Raw genomic sequence first — 16,748 nt, 5'->3', positions numbered from 1 at the left:
CTTTACTTAACCCTATCTTGGAGGACTTCCCAACTGGATTTCTGGCTAGGAACCAGCGGGTCCACCCTGGGTGTGGGGTGCAGAACACTCCCACACCGCATGGATGGTCTTATGGTCCAAGCCAGCGTGGCCTCTGGCCTGGCGCAGGCTGGGAGGCACTTCCTGGGTCTCAGCTTGCACCCTGCAGCTGTTAGCCATGCCCTCAGCCAGCTTGGCTAGAGGGTCACCCAGCCCAGGCGTGGATGGAGAGCACGCTGCAGGCGTGGCCCTGAGCTGCCTCTTCTGGGAAAGACATCCTTCTCTTCTGCACAGTGACCGTTTCCAAGTTGCTGAGTGTAATTGGATGTTTTCTGTCATTGAAGATCCCTGAAGAACACGACCTGGAGAGCCAGATCCGAAAGGAGCGGGAATGGCGGTTTCTGCGGAACACCCGCGTCAGGAAGCAGGCGCAGCAGGTCATCCAGAAGGGTAAGAGCAGCCGGCAGGGCAGGGCATGCGCACAGTTCTCCCTGGTGAGCAGAAGGCCCAGGAGGGTGCCCTGTGAGCAGCCCACCTGCCAGACCCATGTGCAGCCTTGTACAGCCCCCACGCCGCTGACACCCAGAGTACCCCTGTGCCCCCCTTGCAGTTAAGTCCTTCAGCAGGCTTGTGCAGACTGGAGCTGGGAGCAGGGAGGACCTGGCTTGGGGACAGGGGCACCTCGGGGCAGAGGGGCTATTGGGACTGCACTTTCCATGGGCATGGTCACTCCAGGGGAGACTGTCAGCAAGGCCCTGGCTACTGGCAGCCTTTTTTGGGGAGCACGACCTCTGCACTGTGGTGTTTCCAGAGGGGAGGTACAAGTGCTTCTTAAGCCCTGGGGGTCCATGTCTCCCTAGCTGACAGGGTGTCCTTTCCTGGGAACAGAAAACAAATACAGGTCTGGCCTCACCCAGTATCTCCACGTGGTCCTTGGAGCAGTCTTCAAGTCCATCCCGAACTGCTTTCAGTCCCATTTGCACCAAACCTCCCAAATTAGCAACAGATGCCAGAAACCACCCCCTTGCTAACCACCTCGTTTGCACCATGGGGTGGAGGCAGTGAGCGACTGAGGACCGCAGGCTGCCGCCACTGCGGAGGACTGGCAGAGGGAGCTCCCAAGAGCAGGTCTGGGCTGCAGGCGGCCCCCCGATGGAGGCAGTGAGCAGGAGGCCCCCAGGGCCAGCAGGGATGAGAGCCAGGCAGCCTCAGCCCAGGGCGCAAGCCCACACGGCTTGGGATGCAGAGTTCATGGCCTCCGCCACCCCTGACCTCACAGCCGGGCACTCTTGCCCACAGAGTGGCTGGGCCCGGGACCTCAAGCTGCTCATACCAGCAGTTGGTCCCAGCTGCAGAGGTGGTATGTGACTGGCATTTCTGGTTATGAATAACAAAAAGCAAGATTTCTAGACGTAAAAAGAAGAATATCTTTATAAACCACAGTTAGGAATTCTTTTTTCCAGTGTTTGTGACCAAAAAAAAAAAAAAAAAAGACATTTGTCAAAAACACAGGAGAGGGGCTGGTGGTCTGCTGGAAACGGCAGCACACACGGCAGGGAGACGCCGTGGACACGGCCCGAGAGCCGCTGAGGTGAGCAGAGTCTCACCCTCTCCAGGCACTGCCAGCTCAGCACTGGGGCGCGCTGTGCCTGTTTTTATTTGAGAGCCACCTGTATGCTGGGGAAGATGTAAACAGTAAGTAGAAATGCAGTGCCTGTGGCTGAACGCAGTCAACTGGAGAAGCACAGTCGTTGCCAGAGAACAGGAGCCAGCAAAGGCCACCCCAAGGCGACCCCGCCTCTGCCTTCGCCAGCCTCCGTGTCCTCAGCACTCGGTTCTGTGTTTGCTTTTGGATGTCTCCCTTCATCTTTCAGTGCTCAAAGCCATGCCCACTATTTTGGCTCTCACAAAAAAGAAAAGCAAACTCCCTGGGTGAGAAGAAGGCATCTCAGGCTACAGCAGCTGGCTCCACCGACGCGCGCCCTTCGCCTGGGCAGAGCCCTCCCCCCACAGACCACTCTTCTCCTTAGTGCGGCCTCTGTTGCTTGCTGACTTAAGAAAGAAGAGTCAGCGCACACCTGTAATCCCAGCTGCTCAGGAGGCTCAGGCAGGAGGATCAAAGGTTCAAAACCAGCCTGAGCAATTTAGTGAGATCATGTCTCAAAAAATAAAAAAGGCTGGGGATGTGGCTCAGTGGTTAAGCACCCCTAAGTTCAATCTCTGGTGCCAAAAAGAAGGGGAAAAAAAGAAGAGTTGGAAGATGGAGGAATTGGCCGAGCCACTCACTCAGCTGAGCACTGAGCAGTGCCGACATTCTGTGGCTGCAACCCTTGGCACTGTGGTCTCAGGGCCACCTGAACAGCATAGGGCATGGGCAAGGGAAGGAGGCTGCTGTGTAAGACCCACAGCCAAAGTCAGCCCAGCCACCCACAGCAGATCAGCTGTGCCCAGGTGGGGGCTGCCCTCCTGCTGGGCTCCCCCGCTGCGCCACACCAGCATAGCTACACAGAGCCACCGGCTTTTCTCTGTCCACCCTGGAGATGTTCTCGCCAGCTGAGGAGGCATATGGTCCCCAAAGCACCCAGGTGCCAGGGCCACACAGGAGTCTGTGGTCAGAGCTGGCCTTGCTGCCTTTCTCCTCAGGGCTGTGCAGAAGAGCCCCGTGCTAGGGACCCGCACCTGGTCCAAGCAAACCCCTGTTATCCAACGGAAGCATATCAGCCCGTCCCAACTGCGTCTCTTGCCTCTTCTTCTGGTTGTTTCTCAGGTGGGCTCTTGCAAAGCCCTAAGCGGGTATTTCCTTGTGCTGGTGTGAGGCCTGGTGAGGAGGAACCCACACCCTCTCTGGCTAGCCTTATGAGTCTGTGTCCTCTGGTCATGGACTCCTGGCTAGCCTCTTTCTGGACTGGAAGACCCCTTGAATATGGTGCAGGTGGTGGCTGCCCCTGTCCCAGGCCTGAGTCTCAGGCCTGAGTCTCTGCAGGTCACAGCCCTGGGGCTTCATTCTGAATCCATACGCCCTTCATAGACCCCTTAGCCACAGATCTGCACTGCCATGAACACTGCTGCCGTCTGGCCTGAGGGCCTTGATGGAGCACTTGCCAGCATCGGCTCTGAGCCAGGACACCCCTGCCCCTGGGATGCTGCCTCCTGGGGTGTGCTCTGGCCCCCTCCCGGGTTCCTGCTTTGCCTTGGTCTCCTTTGTGCCTCTCCCGGCCCCCAGACACAAGCATTGACACTGGCCTTTCTAAAACATGTGGGTATTGCTGTCTACAAGCCAGCCCTGGCTCATCCTGCTTCCCCCCCACACCCCGGCAGGCATCACCAGACTGGACGACCAGATATTTCTGAACAGGAATCCTGGTGTCCCCTCCGTGGTCAAGTTCCACCCCTTCACACCATGTATCGCCGTGGCTGACAAGGACAGCATCTGGTAGGCCTCACTCACGGACCCTACCTGGGGACAGCACCAGTGCCCAGCATCCCTGCGTTCTCCCTGCCATCCCCTGCCCACCCACCCATGCCCCGCTCTAGTCATGTTACTGAAGGTGGCCTCTAGTTCCATGGGCCTCAGGACAGGGACAAGAGCCTCCAGACCTGCTCCGTGATAAAGAAGCATGTTGAGAGGCTCCCACAGAAGAGCACCCAGGAGAAGGCACGGCCCCGAGAGCCGGGCCTCACAGCAGCGAGCCTGGCTTGTGCGGTGCAGGGTACCCGCTGGCGGTGAGGTGGGCAGGGGCAGTGTCGTGACGCCTACTGTCCTCACTTGCTTACTCTGCTTTAGTTGTGGTGAAATATAACGTCCAGGCTGCCCACGCTGGACGTTTCCATGGTGCCCCCAGAGCACCCCATCTTCCCAAACCGTAGCAGTCCCATCACACCCAGATACCCGCTCCCTGGCCTGGCCACCCCCACTGTGCCCCAGGTGGGCAACTCTAGGGACTTGTAGAAGTGACTGCACAGCACTGCCCTCTCGTGCCTGGCTCATGTGACACAGCAGTGTCCACGGCAACTTGCCGTGGCATGGCAGGAGCAGGAGCTGCCTTGAGCCCTCTTCCACTGGAAGGGGAAGCATTTTCTCCCCCACCCCATCTGGGCCCCCAGCTGGCTCCGCACTGCAGTGGACAGGGGTGGACGTGTAGCCCCATGTTCCTGTCATCTCTCCATCCCTGGATGGGCCCAGAGGAGGAGGGGCTGACCTTCTGTGTCCAGCGGTGCTCAGGGCTCCAGCTTCTCCTCACTCCCCTCGTTACTTTGGCTCTTGGTGGCAGCCGTCCCGTGGGCGTGAGTGACCGGTGTCTTGCTGTGACTCTGTTTGCATTCCCCTGATGGTCGGTCTCATTCCTCTTATCCCCTCAAGTTTTTGGGACTGGGAGAAAGGAGAAAAGCTGGATTACTTCCACAATGGGAACCCTCGCTACACCAGGGTCACTGCCATGGAGTACCTGAACGGCCAGGACTGCTCCCTTCTCCTGACAGCCACAGGTGAGTGGCCTGGCTGCATGCACCTGAGCCGCGCAGAGCAAGGGGGCCATGAGACACGCTGTTCAGTTTGTCACTCAGACCAGGGAGGCTCGGAGGCTGGGGCACTCGTGGTGGAGCTGCTTCCCTCACATGAAGGGCCCTGGGTTCCAAAGCAGCCCCACAAAAAAGTAAAAATGAAGTTTAAAAGTGGGGGTGTTTGTCAGGTGCGGAGGCGCACTCCTGTAATCCCAGCAGCTTGGGAGGCTGAGACTTGAGGATCGTGAGTTCAAAGGCAGCCTCAGCAAGGACGAAGCCCTAAGCAACTCAGTAAGATCCTGTCTCTAGGGGCTGAGGTTGTGGCCCAGTGGTAGAGCACTTGCCTCGCACGTGCTGGGCCCTGGGTTCAATCCGCAGCACCACATAAGAATAAATAAACAAAATAAAGGTATTGGTCCGTCTTCAACTAAAATAAATATCTAAAAAAAAAAAAAAAAAAGACGCTGTCTCTAAATAAAATACAAAATAGGCCTGGAGATGTGGCTCAGTGGTCGAGTGCCCCTGAGTTCAATCCCTGTTACCAAAGAAAAAATTTTTTTAAAATGGGGGTGTTTATAAAAGGGTATGGTCCCAGGGCAGGAGCAGAGATGGCAGCGTTGGCAGGACTCCTGGACAGTGACCTCTCGCCTTGGGTCTCTGGCCCTTCCATGTTTCTGGGAAACATCCCACCACCAGCCTCTGTCCCCTTGGTCTTCCTGGGAGATGCAGTGGGCAGCAGCTCAGTGCCTGGCTATGATGGCCCAGGGCTGCATTCCCCCTTCCTTTGCAAGTTGGGCTTCTCTGGAAGGGTGCCCATCAGGTAGCGGTGGCCGTGGATCTCACACTGGAGATTTTCTTGGTTTTTATTTTGGCCTGAAACATCATCATCCCACTCTTACTATAGAGCAGTAGGCAGTAGTTCTCCAAGGCAGTCACCCTAGGCTGGTGCCATTTCTTTTTTTTTTTTTTTTTTTTTTTAATATTTATTTTTTAGGTATAGTTGGACACATGCCTTTATTTTATTTATTTATGTTATGTGCTGCTGAGGATCAACCCAGGGCCTCACACGTGCTAGGCAAACGCTCTACTGCTGAGCCACAACCCCAGTCCCCTGGCTGTCATTTCTTTTGGCACTTTAAATTTGACTCCATGGGGGCTAGGGTTAGAGCTCAGTGGTAGCGTGCTTACCTAGCACGTCTGAGGCACTGGGTTTGATCCCCAGCACCACAAAAATACATAAATAAGTAAAATGAAAGTATTGTGTCCATCTACAACTAAAAAAAAAAAAATTAAAAGAAAAATTTGACTCCATGATGCCTTCTTGCTAACGAGAAGCCAGGGTCAAGCTGTGTGGGTAGGAAGGTGTCAGTAGCGGAGGGAGGAGACCGGCATCTAGGCTCACCTGCCCTGGGCCGCTCCGCCCTGTCTGGTCCTGGTCCCGGACCTGAGCATCTGAGCTCCCGAGGCTGCTGCTTGTCAGTGACATCTATTTTGAAGTGTTTGTGGGTTCCCTGTGACTGACCTGACCATGAGGAAATGTCCCTTAGCAGCTGCTCCTCCAAGAAGAGCCGTCTCAGCCTGGTAGAAGGAAGCCCATGTCCAAAGCCAGTCCTTCCCTGTAGGCGTCGGCACAGTGGGCAGGGCCCAGCAAGGCCCAGCCGAGGGGCAGCACAATTCAGACATGAGCATCTCTTATCACCAAAGGCAAGAAGGCTGGATGGGCTCCTTAAGAGTGGGCCCCTATGGGGAGCCACAGAGCAGGGCACGCACTGCAAGGTGGCCTTAGAGAGCCAGGCACACAGGTGGAGGAGGCCAACCTTCAGGACTGAGACCAAAGAGTGGGTCCTGGGGAGGGAGGCTCACCACACACAGCTGACCCCCTGCCTGTCTGCTGGAGGATGCTGAGGCCACCTGCAAGGCAGAGGGCCTCCTGTGTCTGTGTGAGAGCCCCGTGGGCCACCCTCCCTTCCAGCTTCAGGCTGGTTTGTGTGCAGAGCACCGAGGCAGGTGGGGACAAGGTGCAGGCCTAAAGGGTTTGGACAGAATGGGTCTGCACAAGATGAGCAACTGAAGTACTCAAGGGGAAGAACAGAGAAGGTGAGGCCCGCCCGTCTCCCATCTTCCACCAAGCCCTCCTTCCCACCCCGGGGACAAGCTGGAGGCCACAGAGCTCCCCTTCAGGGATCCCAAGCCGGCTCCAGAGAAGCTCTGTGGCCTCCAGGTGCCCAGAGACCACAGGTCCCATTGCCCTGCTGCCAGCTTCCCCGGTTGCCCTTCAGGAAGTGAGCACAGAGTCCCACACTGCGAGAGCATGGGAATAGGTGTCCAGAGCGCCTGGCTGCCCTGTGCAGGGCCCACTGTTGGGCATGGTGGAGCATGATGTCCAGGACAGGGATCTGACCCCCATGTGGGGTGCAGGCGAGGCCAGCACAGGGCAGAGGATCATGTCCCCCTCTCTCCTTCTCAGATGACGGCGCCATCAGGGTGTGGAAGAACTTTGCTGACTTGGAGAAGAACCCAGAGATGGTGACTGCATGGCAGGGGCTCTCAGACATGCTGCCCACCACACGAGGTGGGTCTGGGCTCTTCGGGGAGGAAGTCCAGAGCTGCAAGGGTCACTGTTCCAAGGCCTCTGGACCAGCTCCCTACCAGCCACCCATTCACATCAGAGTCCCCAGTTTATTAGCAGGTGGCCTCCCCTGATAGCCAGGAGGCTTACAGGCCCAGGGTTCTGAGTGCCTTTGAGTCTTGGGTATGGCCCTGAGCTCTGGTCACACCTGTCCTGGTGTGAAGCTGAATGTGGCTTGGAAACACATTGTGGTTAACTGGCCCTGAGCAGCAAATGTCACATGTTCCTGAGGACCAGTGTGGTGGGCTGCCCAGGCTGGTGAGATCGGCAGCCACCAAAGCAGCTCTGGGCATGGCTTTGCACCATCAAGCAGTTTGGGAGGACCACCAGGTCAGACTGTCCAGGCCTGAGTTTCCAGAGCCCTCTGTGCATCTTGGAATGGCCACCCGTGAGCACAGCCCTCTGACCCTGGTGACACCAGGTGAGGTGACTGTGGCCCACCACTGGCTGCTCCTCCTCCTGCCTGTGATTTCGGCATCCCCATCCGAGTCCTCTTCCCAGCCCCTGTCTGTGTGGGGCCTCTCCTGGTTCTCTCAGTTCTGTCCCTGCCCTTCCCTCCTGCAGAGAACACCAAAATGAGCCCCTTCTCTCTGGACCTTGCTCTTGAGACAAATTATAAGCAAGTAGAACCTCACTCCTCCCGCAGCCAGTGTGTTTCTGGGTTGTTGGCTGCAGAATCTAGGTTCACAGGGAGACCTGCCTTCCAGAGCTCTCTGTCCCAGCCCATCTTTAATGTGGAGTCACAGCTGCCTGTCCTCTGGCCACAGGGCCTACAGGGTGTTGGAGGGATGTGCCAGGGAACCTTCTGGACTCACATCTTAGTGTTTTGTAAGAATTCTTATATTAAAAGTTCAAGATAAAGGGAAGATGAGTGAGAAAACTCAAGATGGTTGAGAAAACTCAACCTTGACCTCTGTAAAAGTTTTATACGGAGACTCAGTGTCCTATCTCCCCAGAGAAAACTAAACTAAACCACAGGGCTGGGGCAGGTGTCAGGGAAAGAGCAACACAACTACCGTCTCTGAAACCCTAAAGAAAGACCAGAGGCCCTCCTCTGTGTGGGGCCGGGGGTGTCCTCACTACATTGTCCCAGTGGTTGGTTAGACCCTGCCACATACGTGAGAAGCTATGCCACAGGACAGCAGTGGTCTCTGTGAAGACACAGGCAGAACCAGACCATCCTCCACACCCTGTCAGTCAGGGAGGGCCCCGTTCCCAGGGTGGAGCGTGAGGCTGCCAGGGCGAGACTGTCCCACCACCTTGGCCCTGAGAGAAGTGCGATGGTCCAGCTTCGGCCTGTGAACGTTGACCTGAGCCTTTGGTCAGTGGTAACTATTCATTAACTGGAGCAACCAAGGAGGTATACAGAGCAGCAGCCCCAAGGCTGGGGCAGGTGGCCATGCAGAGGCACAAGCCAGAGCCAGAGCTCCCTAAGTCACAGAGGTCAGTTCTGGGCTGGCCACAAAGCTGGGCGCCTAGCCACTGGCTGGCAGGCACCAAATCTACAGCTGTGCTCCAGGGCAGCGCAGGGCGAGGCGAGGCTCTCCACTACCAGGCCTGGGATGCGGGTGGCTGGTCTGACTTCCACGCTCTCTGCTCTGTCCTGCCTTGTCTCCCTGTTTTAAGGAAAGAATTAGCTCTTTGGTCAGGCTATGTATCAGGACACACATCCAAGGCCTGTGTCCAGGATTCGTCAAGCAGGGATCGGACCTCTGCCTTCCGGGGAGTGCAGTGTCTCCCAGTCCAGTACCTAGGGTGAGCAGGACACAAGCACACTTTGAACTGGCGCATGGTGCCCCCATGGCTCCTGCTCAGCGAGCTACACACACCTGGGCACAGCAGCCTCCCCTCCAGAATCCCTTCCTCTGCTCCACCAAGACTTCCACGCTGCAGGCTTGGCTACCCAGGACCTAGGGCTTGCTTCCCTCTGTAGGACAGATGGACAGACATCAGCGCTGTCCTGGAGGACTTCCACATCTCTACCCAGCTGGGTCTCTCAAGCTGCAAACTGGCTGTCCAGGTGTACCTAGACGTGGGGCTCTGGCCTTGCACAAGGTGCCATCGAGCCCACCTGCCCCCACCCCATGCTATGTGGTTGGTACCTTGTCACATGACTTCCACGTGGGGACAGGTATGCCCTTCCTCCAGGGACGTCCAGGTCCCAGCAATGTTGTGGCTCTCCTTCCTGTGTTCTCCTTTTCTACGGAGGCTATTTGAAGAAAAGAGGACAGTGGCCAGAGGGTGGGGCCCAGGCTGCACGAGGCTATGGCGCCTTGGTTGGAAGCAGGCGGTAGGAGCAGCTGGAAGGCCCAGGGCACAGGAGGATGAGGTGGTGGCACCACAGGACAGCCGGGACACAGACTGAGCTGCGTCCTGGGAGAAGTCTCTGGTCCAGAGAGGGTGACTCATGTGCTCTGGGTTCCTTGCTTCTCTCAGCATTCACCAGGTGCCAGTCCCCACAGACCCTCATCCTGGACCTTAGCCTGCCTGGTGCCCAGGCGGCCGACCACACCGGCCAGACTGCATGGACACTTCCTTTTCAGTTTCCCTCCCTTTTGTTATGAGGCAACCACAGCTGGAGAAACTATGTGGTGCAGAGCACGTGGCCCCACAGCTCCCCTCCGGGGCTGCTTACTGCGCGAGAGGACACACTTAGGTGTGGCTTGAGATGTGGTTTCCACGAGGGAATAGCTAATATGACTGTCGGTGGAGTGCCACACAGACGTCTGAATGGCAGCTGTCTCTCTGGACCGGGTCGGAAGACCCTCAGGCCATCAGAGGGAAGAGCAAGTGCGGGAGGTCGGACTCCCGCGCAGCACTATGCTGCTCCGTGTGGAGGAGGCAGGTTTTGCAGCCCAGGGGCCCGCGCACACGTGGCCGCAGTGTGACTCCTGGGGCAGGCGCGCATCCGGCAGTTGGGTGCCACACACACGAGGCCCTGGGCCCCCCCAGCCCCACCCCACCCCCAAAACAAACTGCTGGGGACTGTTAGATCTGGGTGGTGGGTTATAAGGGTTTATTTCCACCATGTTCCTTCGTGTATGCTTAAAACCTTTATAATTACACAGTTAAAGTCGTGTGGGGCTGGGGACGTAGGTCAGCAGTGGGGCACTCACCTGGCATGTGGAAGGCCCTGGATTCCATGCCCGGCACCACACACACAAAATATTTTTGTATTAAGTAGAAACTATGATGCGCGTGTATAACTCCCTGTCCAGTTCCAGACAGAAAAGGACACCCTCATTTCTTTCCTTTCTCTTTTTAACCGGGGCCTCTCTGCATTGCCCAGGCCAGTCTTGAACTTGGTGCTCCCACCTCAGCCTCCCAAGTGGCTGGGCCCCAGTACTCTTCCCTCTCGCAGATGCCTCAGTGTGGCAGGGTTCCAGGGCAGGCTGCCACCACCGCAGCAGCCTGAGCTCGTTGCCCTGGGAGCCCCAGCCTGGGTTCAGGAGGAGGTGGGGACCTGCCCAATGGTGGGAGGGGTGGCAGTGCTCCTTGGAGCCGCTGACTGAGTGGCTGCCTGGAGTAGCCCCAGGGACTGACCCCGTGTCCCACTTGCCTCCCCAGGAGCTGGGATGGTGGTGGACTGGGAGCAAGAAACTGGCCTCCTCATGAGCTCAGGGGATGTGCGGATTGTCCGGATCTGGGACACCGACCGTGAAACGAAGGTGCAGGTAACCATGGTGGGCCCCACAAGCACCTGGTCCCTGTGCAGCCCCTTCCCCCAGGCTCTCCATGCTCCCTCTGCACAGAACAGACCCCTTGTTCAAATAACCCAGACCCAGATCTCCAGAGCAAGCTCAGTCTGTGCCTGTCTCAGCCCTCCAGGGAAGCAGATGGGCAAGATGGCGCCTGCTGATGGGCGAGAACAGACTCCCAGCCTCGGAGCTGATCACCACCTTGGCTGCACATTAATCATGGCATCTGACCCTGCGCTGCAGCATAATTAAGTCTAAGCTAATCCTGATTATTTTTAAATATTGTCTTATCTGGCAGATTAGGGAGTATCAGAAATCAGCGGGGTGAAATATTTTAAATTAGAAGATTAACTATTCGTGTGCTTTTCAAAGCTTTTTTTTATTTTTTTGAGAGTGAACCCCGGGCTTCTCAAGTGCTGAGCATGCGCTCTGCCACCAAGCCACAGCCCCACCGCTTAAAGCATCTTTTCTTTTTCGTTTTAATAAAGAAAGGGATCTGCGCTGGTTTTGCCTAAGACACCTCTGAAAGGGCCATACAGGCCACCTGCTAAAATCCAGCTGTGCCTACCGCTTTAGGAGCAGAGGCAAGATCACAGCTACCTCAGGGATGCACCTGAGGGCTCTAGTCCAGGACACCCTTCTCTAGAGTCCCTGGAGAGGCACAGGGCAGAGACCTCCCCACCCTCTCCTGTCCTCCCTACCGAGGGAGAGACATTGGCCCCTTGGTGGCAGGAAGGCTGCTTGCTCCACATTGCTACAGAACTGAGCCGGGAAGGAGGAGTGACAGGAGCTGGACATGAGGTTGGACCTCACCACTGTTAGGCACTGTGGTGACGCCCGGGAGAGCTGCAGCCTGAGGTCACTTCCTCTCACAATTACTGTGCTTGGCCTCCTGCTGTCCTGGGCCCAGATCCCATGATGGCACCAAACAACTTTCATTGTGCTCCTGCTGGGGAGCTTGACAGGTGCCCACTCCTCAAGGGCAAAGCATGGAGACCCTAATGCTCAGATCCATCTCCCTGTGGAGTGTAAGGGCCTCCAGAGCCAGTGTGTCCCTGGCCACCCACCTCCTCCCCCACTCTCAGCTGCCTTCGCCCAAAGCTGTGGTCCTGGTGCCTTCCCGGGTATTTTGTTGCCTCGAGGTGCAGGGAGAAGTGGGGGGGCTCTTACAGAGTCATGCACCTCACACAGAGTCCACATGTGCAGATTTCCCACAGCGTCCCCACTGGGGTTGGAAAGCACGTGTCCGTCCCCGCCCCCACAGGCCCATCTGCTGCCTGCGGCTCCCCCTGCCGGCGTTCACCAGTCTTCCTGCTGTGTGCAGCCACCAGGGGAAGCAGGGTCCACGCTTCCGCTCTTCCCTCGACTGATCAGGAGTCCTCAGGGGCAGCTAATAGGAGTTCTCCTTGCCAAAGTGTACTTTGTTTCTCTTCAGGAAAGGGGGAGATGGTGTTGGAAAGTTTAATTGGCCAATAGCCAGGTGGCCCTGGGTGCCTCCAGGATGCTGCCGGAGCTCAGCCTGCCCTGGCCGGTGCACAGGTGCAGGGCAGGTGTTCAGGCAGATCTGGCTGCACCGAGTCCCATGTGCCCCTGCCCTTCCCTCCCATCTGAGCTCCTCAGCCTGCGATGGCCTCTTGCAGGTGGAGGCAAAGGCCGCAGCCCACAGGGAGGGAGGTGAGGCCCATGTGGGCTTGGGGTAGCGGTGCCCCATCTCAGCCCTCTCTGTCTGGGCCAGGACATCCCCACGGGCGCCGACAGCTGCGTGACAAGTCTGTCCTGCGACTCCCACCGCTCGCTCATTGTGGCTGGCCTTGGCGACGGTTCCATCCGTGTCTACGACAGGAGGATGGCGCTCAGCGAATGGTAGCTCAGCCCCACCCCCTTGCCTGCGGCCCCTGCCCCTCCACACAACAGCAGTCACCTCACTGCCCACTGAGGAGTCCCAGCTGCTCAGTGGGACATAATGCTTTCCCCAGGAGCCCACAGCAGGTTTCCAGCCAGGCATGTTCCACGCAGGCCAGTCCCCGTGGCCGTGGAAGTGGGTGGACGGCCTTGGGCATGCTGGAGGTTGTGCCTGGAGAGAACGGCAGTGGGGGGGTCCTGGCAAGGCCCCACCATCTCAGCCTCCATCTCACATGGGTTGTGAGCAGGAGCGTCAGGGAGTCAGGGAGCACGTGTGGGCCCAGCATGGGCTGACCAGGTGTCACTGCTGTTCTGGGTGCTGCCACTCAGTAGGTGACAGGGGGCTGAGGCTTAAGGCCCTCAACAGGAGATGCAGAGCATCCACGGCTGGGCCGGGCGTCCCCGTGGTCCTGTTCCTGGTGTCTCGCATGCACCCACTGCTTTCTGGGAAGTAGGCTTGGTGCCAACAGGGACAGTCCAGGAGGCACAGCAGTGGCCACCAGAGATGAAATATCCTCATGGCCAGGACAGTGGGACAGGATTGAGATGGGTGTTGACTCAGGCACCCAGGGGGAAGCCAGGGCACCACAGGCTCTCATGTTCCCTGGGGGGAGGTCCCTGCCAGAATGGGCAACCTGTCCCCAGAGGCACCACTGTGGGCAGCTGGTAGACTGCTCCCAGGGTGCAGGTCAACAGCAGGAGTCCACTGCAGCCAGCTGAATCTTGCACTTCAGAGTGGATCTCATGGACGTCCATTGTCTCCAGACCTTTAGTTAAGCCATCTTTGTCCCCTCAAAAACACCCATCTGGGCAGGCAGGCACTGACCTTGGGAGTTGGCTCCACAGAGGGCCAGAGGATCCCAGGAAGCCCCCAGCCCCAGGCAGGGCCCCCTCAGTACCCAGCAAAAGGCAGCCTTGCTCCCTCAGGCCTGGTGATTGGGAGAGAAGTCAGCGGCCGTCTTCACCTCCCCCAATTCCCCGGGCATTGGCTGTGTCAGGCAGCTTCCGTGCCGACCTCGCCCTCAGAACGCACCTAAGCCGGGTTCATGGTGGTCCCTCCTTGCCCCAAGCCCAGCACCCTCGACCCTTCAGCTGGGAGTGGGGACACAGGCTCTGGCCCTCCAGGTGTTGGCCCTACCAGTTCAGCCCTACCCAGTCCCCCAGCACCCTCCCTCCTCTCTCCCTTCCCTGCATCCGCCTCACAGCAGTGTCCCTTCCTGGCCTTACCCTGCAGCCCCTCCTGCCAGGCCCCTCGGCCCTCCCCAGGCATTTGAGAATGTTGCTGTTTACATCTTGCATAGGGTCAGTCTCCCCCCAAGATGGGGCAGTGGCTCCCGGGTGTAAGGATGGCTCAGAGAGCTCTCTAGACTGTGGCAGGAGGCAGCAGGAGAGGAGAGGCGTGCTTCCACTTCCCAAGCTGCAGGGCAGCAGTGGGCAGCCCACAGGCCCTAGCCGCTGGTCCCCAAGCTCCAGCAGGCAGGGACACAGGGGTCTTGGAAAGCTGGGCTGAGTGGGGAACCCCAAGCAGGCCTGACCCTGCTGCTTCTGAGGCCTAGGGGTGGAGACCAGCTGGTACCCTCCCTGTGGGTAGTATGTGAGGGGTCCTGAGAGCTCCTGCCAGGCATTGCAGGCCCCTGGGAGCCCTGGTCCATACAGCCAGCAGCTCCCACCTGGGCTCCTGGTCATTAACCCCAGAGGGCCCCTGGACAGCTTTAGGGCTTTTAAGGCTGGGGTTCACACTCCCGATGCGCCTATTAACACAGATGGGCAACATTAGTGACCAGTGATGGGGCCTGGGAGTATGACACAGCGTGGTGTCAGTGTGGGCCTGAGAGTGGCCCAGGGCCAAAAGCCAGCCCAAGGAGGGCACAGTAGGTGCCCACTAGAGTAGGACTCAGGAAAAGGCTATGTCCCCGCATGGGCAGGGCTACTTGGGGCCCCGCAGCAGAGGCAGCTCAACACTCTCCACAAATGCTTCCTTTTTCTTGACTCAAGGCCACATAATGTGGCCTCCTGTTGTGGAGCCAGCACGGCTGTCCGCCCAGAGCCCTGAGTGGCCTGGGAGAGGAGCTGAGCCTGGCCCTGCCCAGCACTGCCTGACCACGCCTTCCTCCTTGCAGCCGCGTCATGACCTACCGGGAGCACACAGCCTGGGTGGTGAAGGCCCACCTGCAGAAGCACCCCGAGGGCCACATCGTGAGCGTGAGGTAACGTGGGATAGTCACGAGACGTCCTGCTGTTAAAACATTATTTTTCCTCCGTTTAAAGACGTCCTTGGTGTTTAAACAGGGATGCTGGCATTTCAGGGCAGAAATTGACTCCGGCACTGGGACTGGCCAGGAAGGTCAGGGTGCAGAGCCAGAGGGTGGTCAGACACCTGCCAAGCAGAAAGGAGCCCTGGGGGGCATGGCCCCCTTCCTCCCCACAGGCAGCAGGGCCACATGCTGTTGCAGGCACGTGGCCAGCAGGACTGCCGCTGCCCGCTGCCACGCATCACTGTCTGTGCATAAATTCAGTTCTGCTGTTCGGTAAATACTGTGCTGAGAGCAGCGAATACTTATTTGCCCGTTAAAGGGACACCAGAGTGTGATTTACTGTCACAAAGCCTCCATTCTTTCAAAGAGATGCCCTCTCTTCCTTGTTTGTGATATAAAGACAAAACCCCGCTCTTGGGAGGGACACCTGCAGAGGTGGAAGGCAGGGCCCTCCTTGCAGGCAGTGTGACCCCACCCAGCTCCATCTCCCACCACCCTGGCCCCCAGTGGCCCAAAATCTGATCTTGGTGACCAGTAGCTCACTCCTTTGCACCTTGACTTACAGCCATTCCCATCCCCCATGGGTGTCCTGCTTTGCAGCAGGCTCAGCAGTGGCCCTAGGCATCACAAGCGACCCTTCTCTGCTCTGGGAGAGCTTAGTGAGGGCCTGGCCGCTGGGCCCAGCACCAGAGCACAGCACGCCCTGGCAGCTTTGGCTTCCAGTAGCGGGTGCAAGTGGGTGTCAGACTGCACATGTCCGGGGCCATCATCCTCCAGCCAGGGCACAAGCAGGGCATCCCCAGGCCTGGCCCGCAGGCCTCACTGCGGCCCTCTCTTGCAGTGTCAATGGAGATGTGCGCTTCTTTGATCCCCGGATGCCTGAGTCTGTGAATGTGCTACAGATTGTGAAGGGGCTGACGTCCCTGGACATCCACCCCCAGGCAAACCTCATCGCATGGTAGGTGCTGCCTCTCCCGCAGCCCCCTCTCCACCATGCCACCTTTCCCCAGCCCTGCCACGTGCCTTTTGGAGAAAGATGGGGTGGAAGATTAAAGTACCATCGTGAACTGAGAACAGGCCTCTTCCCTGCCGCATCTCTCCCAGAACACTCTTGAGGGGTCTCCAGGGATGGAGGCCTGCATCCTCACTTGAGGGCATCCAGACAAGTTGCCATTCTCTGCCTGGGGACCCTGGGCCAACTTCCTGGCCTGTCCCCACCACCACACCAGCCCCATCCCTAGCTGGCCTGTCCCTAAGCCATTCTTCTGGGGGCCGTTCTGTCTCCCAGCCCAAAGGAGAGGGACATAACTGTTGAACCTCTCTCCTCCTCCTCCTGCTGCAGCGGCTCCATGAACCAGTTCACCGCCATCTACAACGGAAACGGCGAACTCATCAACAACATCAAGTACTACGACGGGTTCATGGGCCAGCGAGTCGGGGCCATCAGCTGCCTGGCCTTCCACCCACACTGGGTCTGTGCCCTCACACCAGGGTGGGGGCAGTGGGGGTAGGGGACAGGGCCACCTGAGTGACCCACAAGCCTTGGGCCTTCCCTTCCTAGTCTCCAGAACACATGAGGAGCAGAGGGCCAGCAGCAGTGTCCTCTGGTCCCTGTACACATGCCATCAGGGGAAACTCCAGCAGAAAGTTTCAGGCATGCTCCTCCTGGTGAGGCAGCAGTCTGTGTGATACAGGCCTGTCCACTCACTCTGCCCCTGGGCCGTAGGCGGTCGTGTTTTCAAGTTA

The 16,748-nt window shown here is 58.1% G+C and overlaps 1 protein-coding gene across 2 annotated transcripts in view; it reads left to right on the top strand.

The window, feature by feature from the left end:
* Rptor (regulatory associated protein of MTOR complex 1) overlaps positions 1 to 16,748 on the top strand; it is a 339,912-nt gene that overhangs the window by 320,859 nt on the left and 2,305 nt on the right. The window contains exons 26-34 of one of the 2 annotated variants that reach the window (XM_046463332.2): positions 363 to 468; positions 3,337 to 3,451; positions 4,379 to 4,503; positions 6,986 to 7,090; positions 10,715 to 10,821; positions 12,581 to 12,708; positions 14,868 to 14,954; positions 15,844 to 15,960; positions 16,345 to 16,474. In XM_046463332.2, the coding sequence (XP_046319288.1) occupies positions 363 to 468; positions 3,337 to 3,451; positions 4,379 to 4,503; positions 6,986 to 7,090; positions 10,715 to 10,821; positions 12,581 to 12,708; positions 14,868 to 14,954; positions 15,844 to 15,960; positions 16,345 to 16,474 (1,020 nt within the window). Of the gene's footprint in view, positions 1 to 362; positions 469 to 3,336; positions 3,452 to 4,378; positions 4,504 to 6,985; positions 7,091 to 10,714; positions 10,822 to 10,967; positions 12,548 to 12,580; positions 12,709 to 14,867; positions 14,955 to 15,843; positions 15,961 to 16,344; positions 16,475 to 16,748 lie in introns of those variants that run through there. The other variant, XM_046463333.2, reaches the window with a different exon arrangement.

The sequence above is a fragment of the Marmota monax genome, unplaced genomic scaffold (genome assembly GCF_021218885.2).
Source record: "Marmota monax isolate L192 unplaced genomic scaffold, Marmota_monax_Labrador192_F-V1.1 WCK01_AAM20220418_F8-fsc00220, whole genome shotgun sequence".
Taxonomy (NCBI): Eukaryota; Metazoa; Chordata; class Mammalia; order Rodentia; family Sciuridae; genus Marmota; species Marmota monax.
The sequence above is the reverse complement of the archived record's forward strand: the minus strand, read 5'-3'. Positions and strand labels throughout refer to the sequence as shown.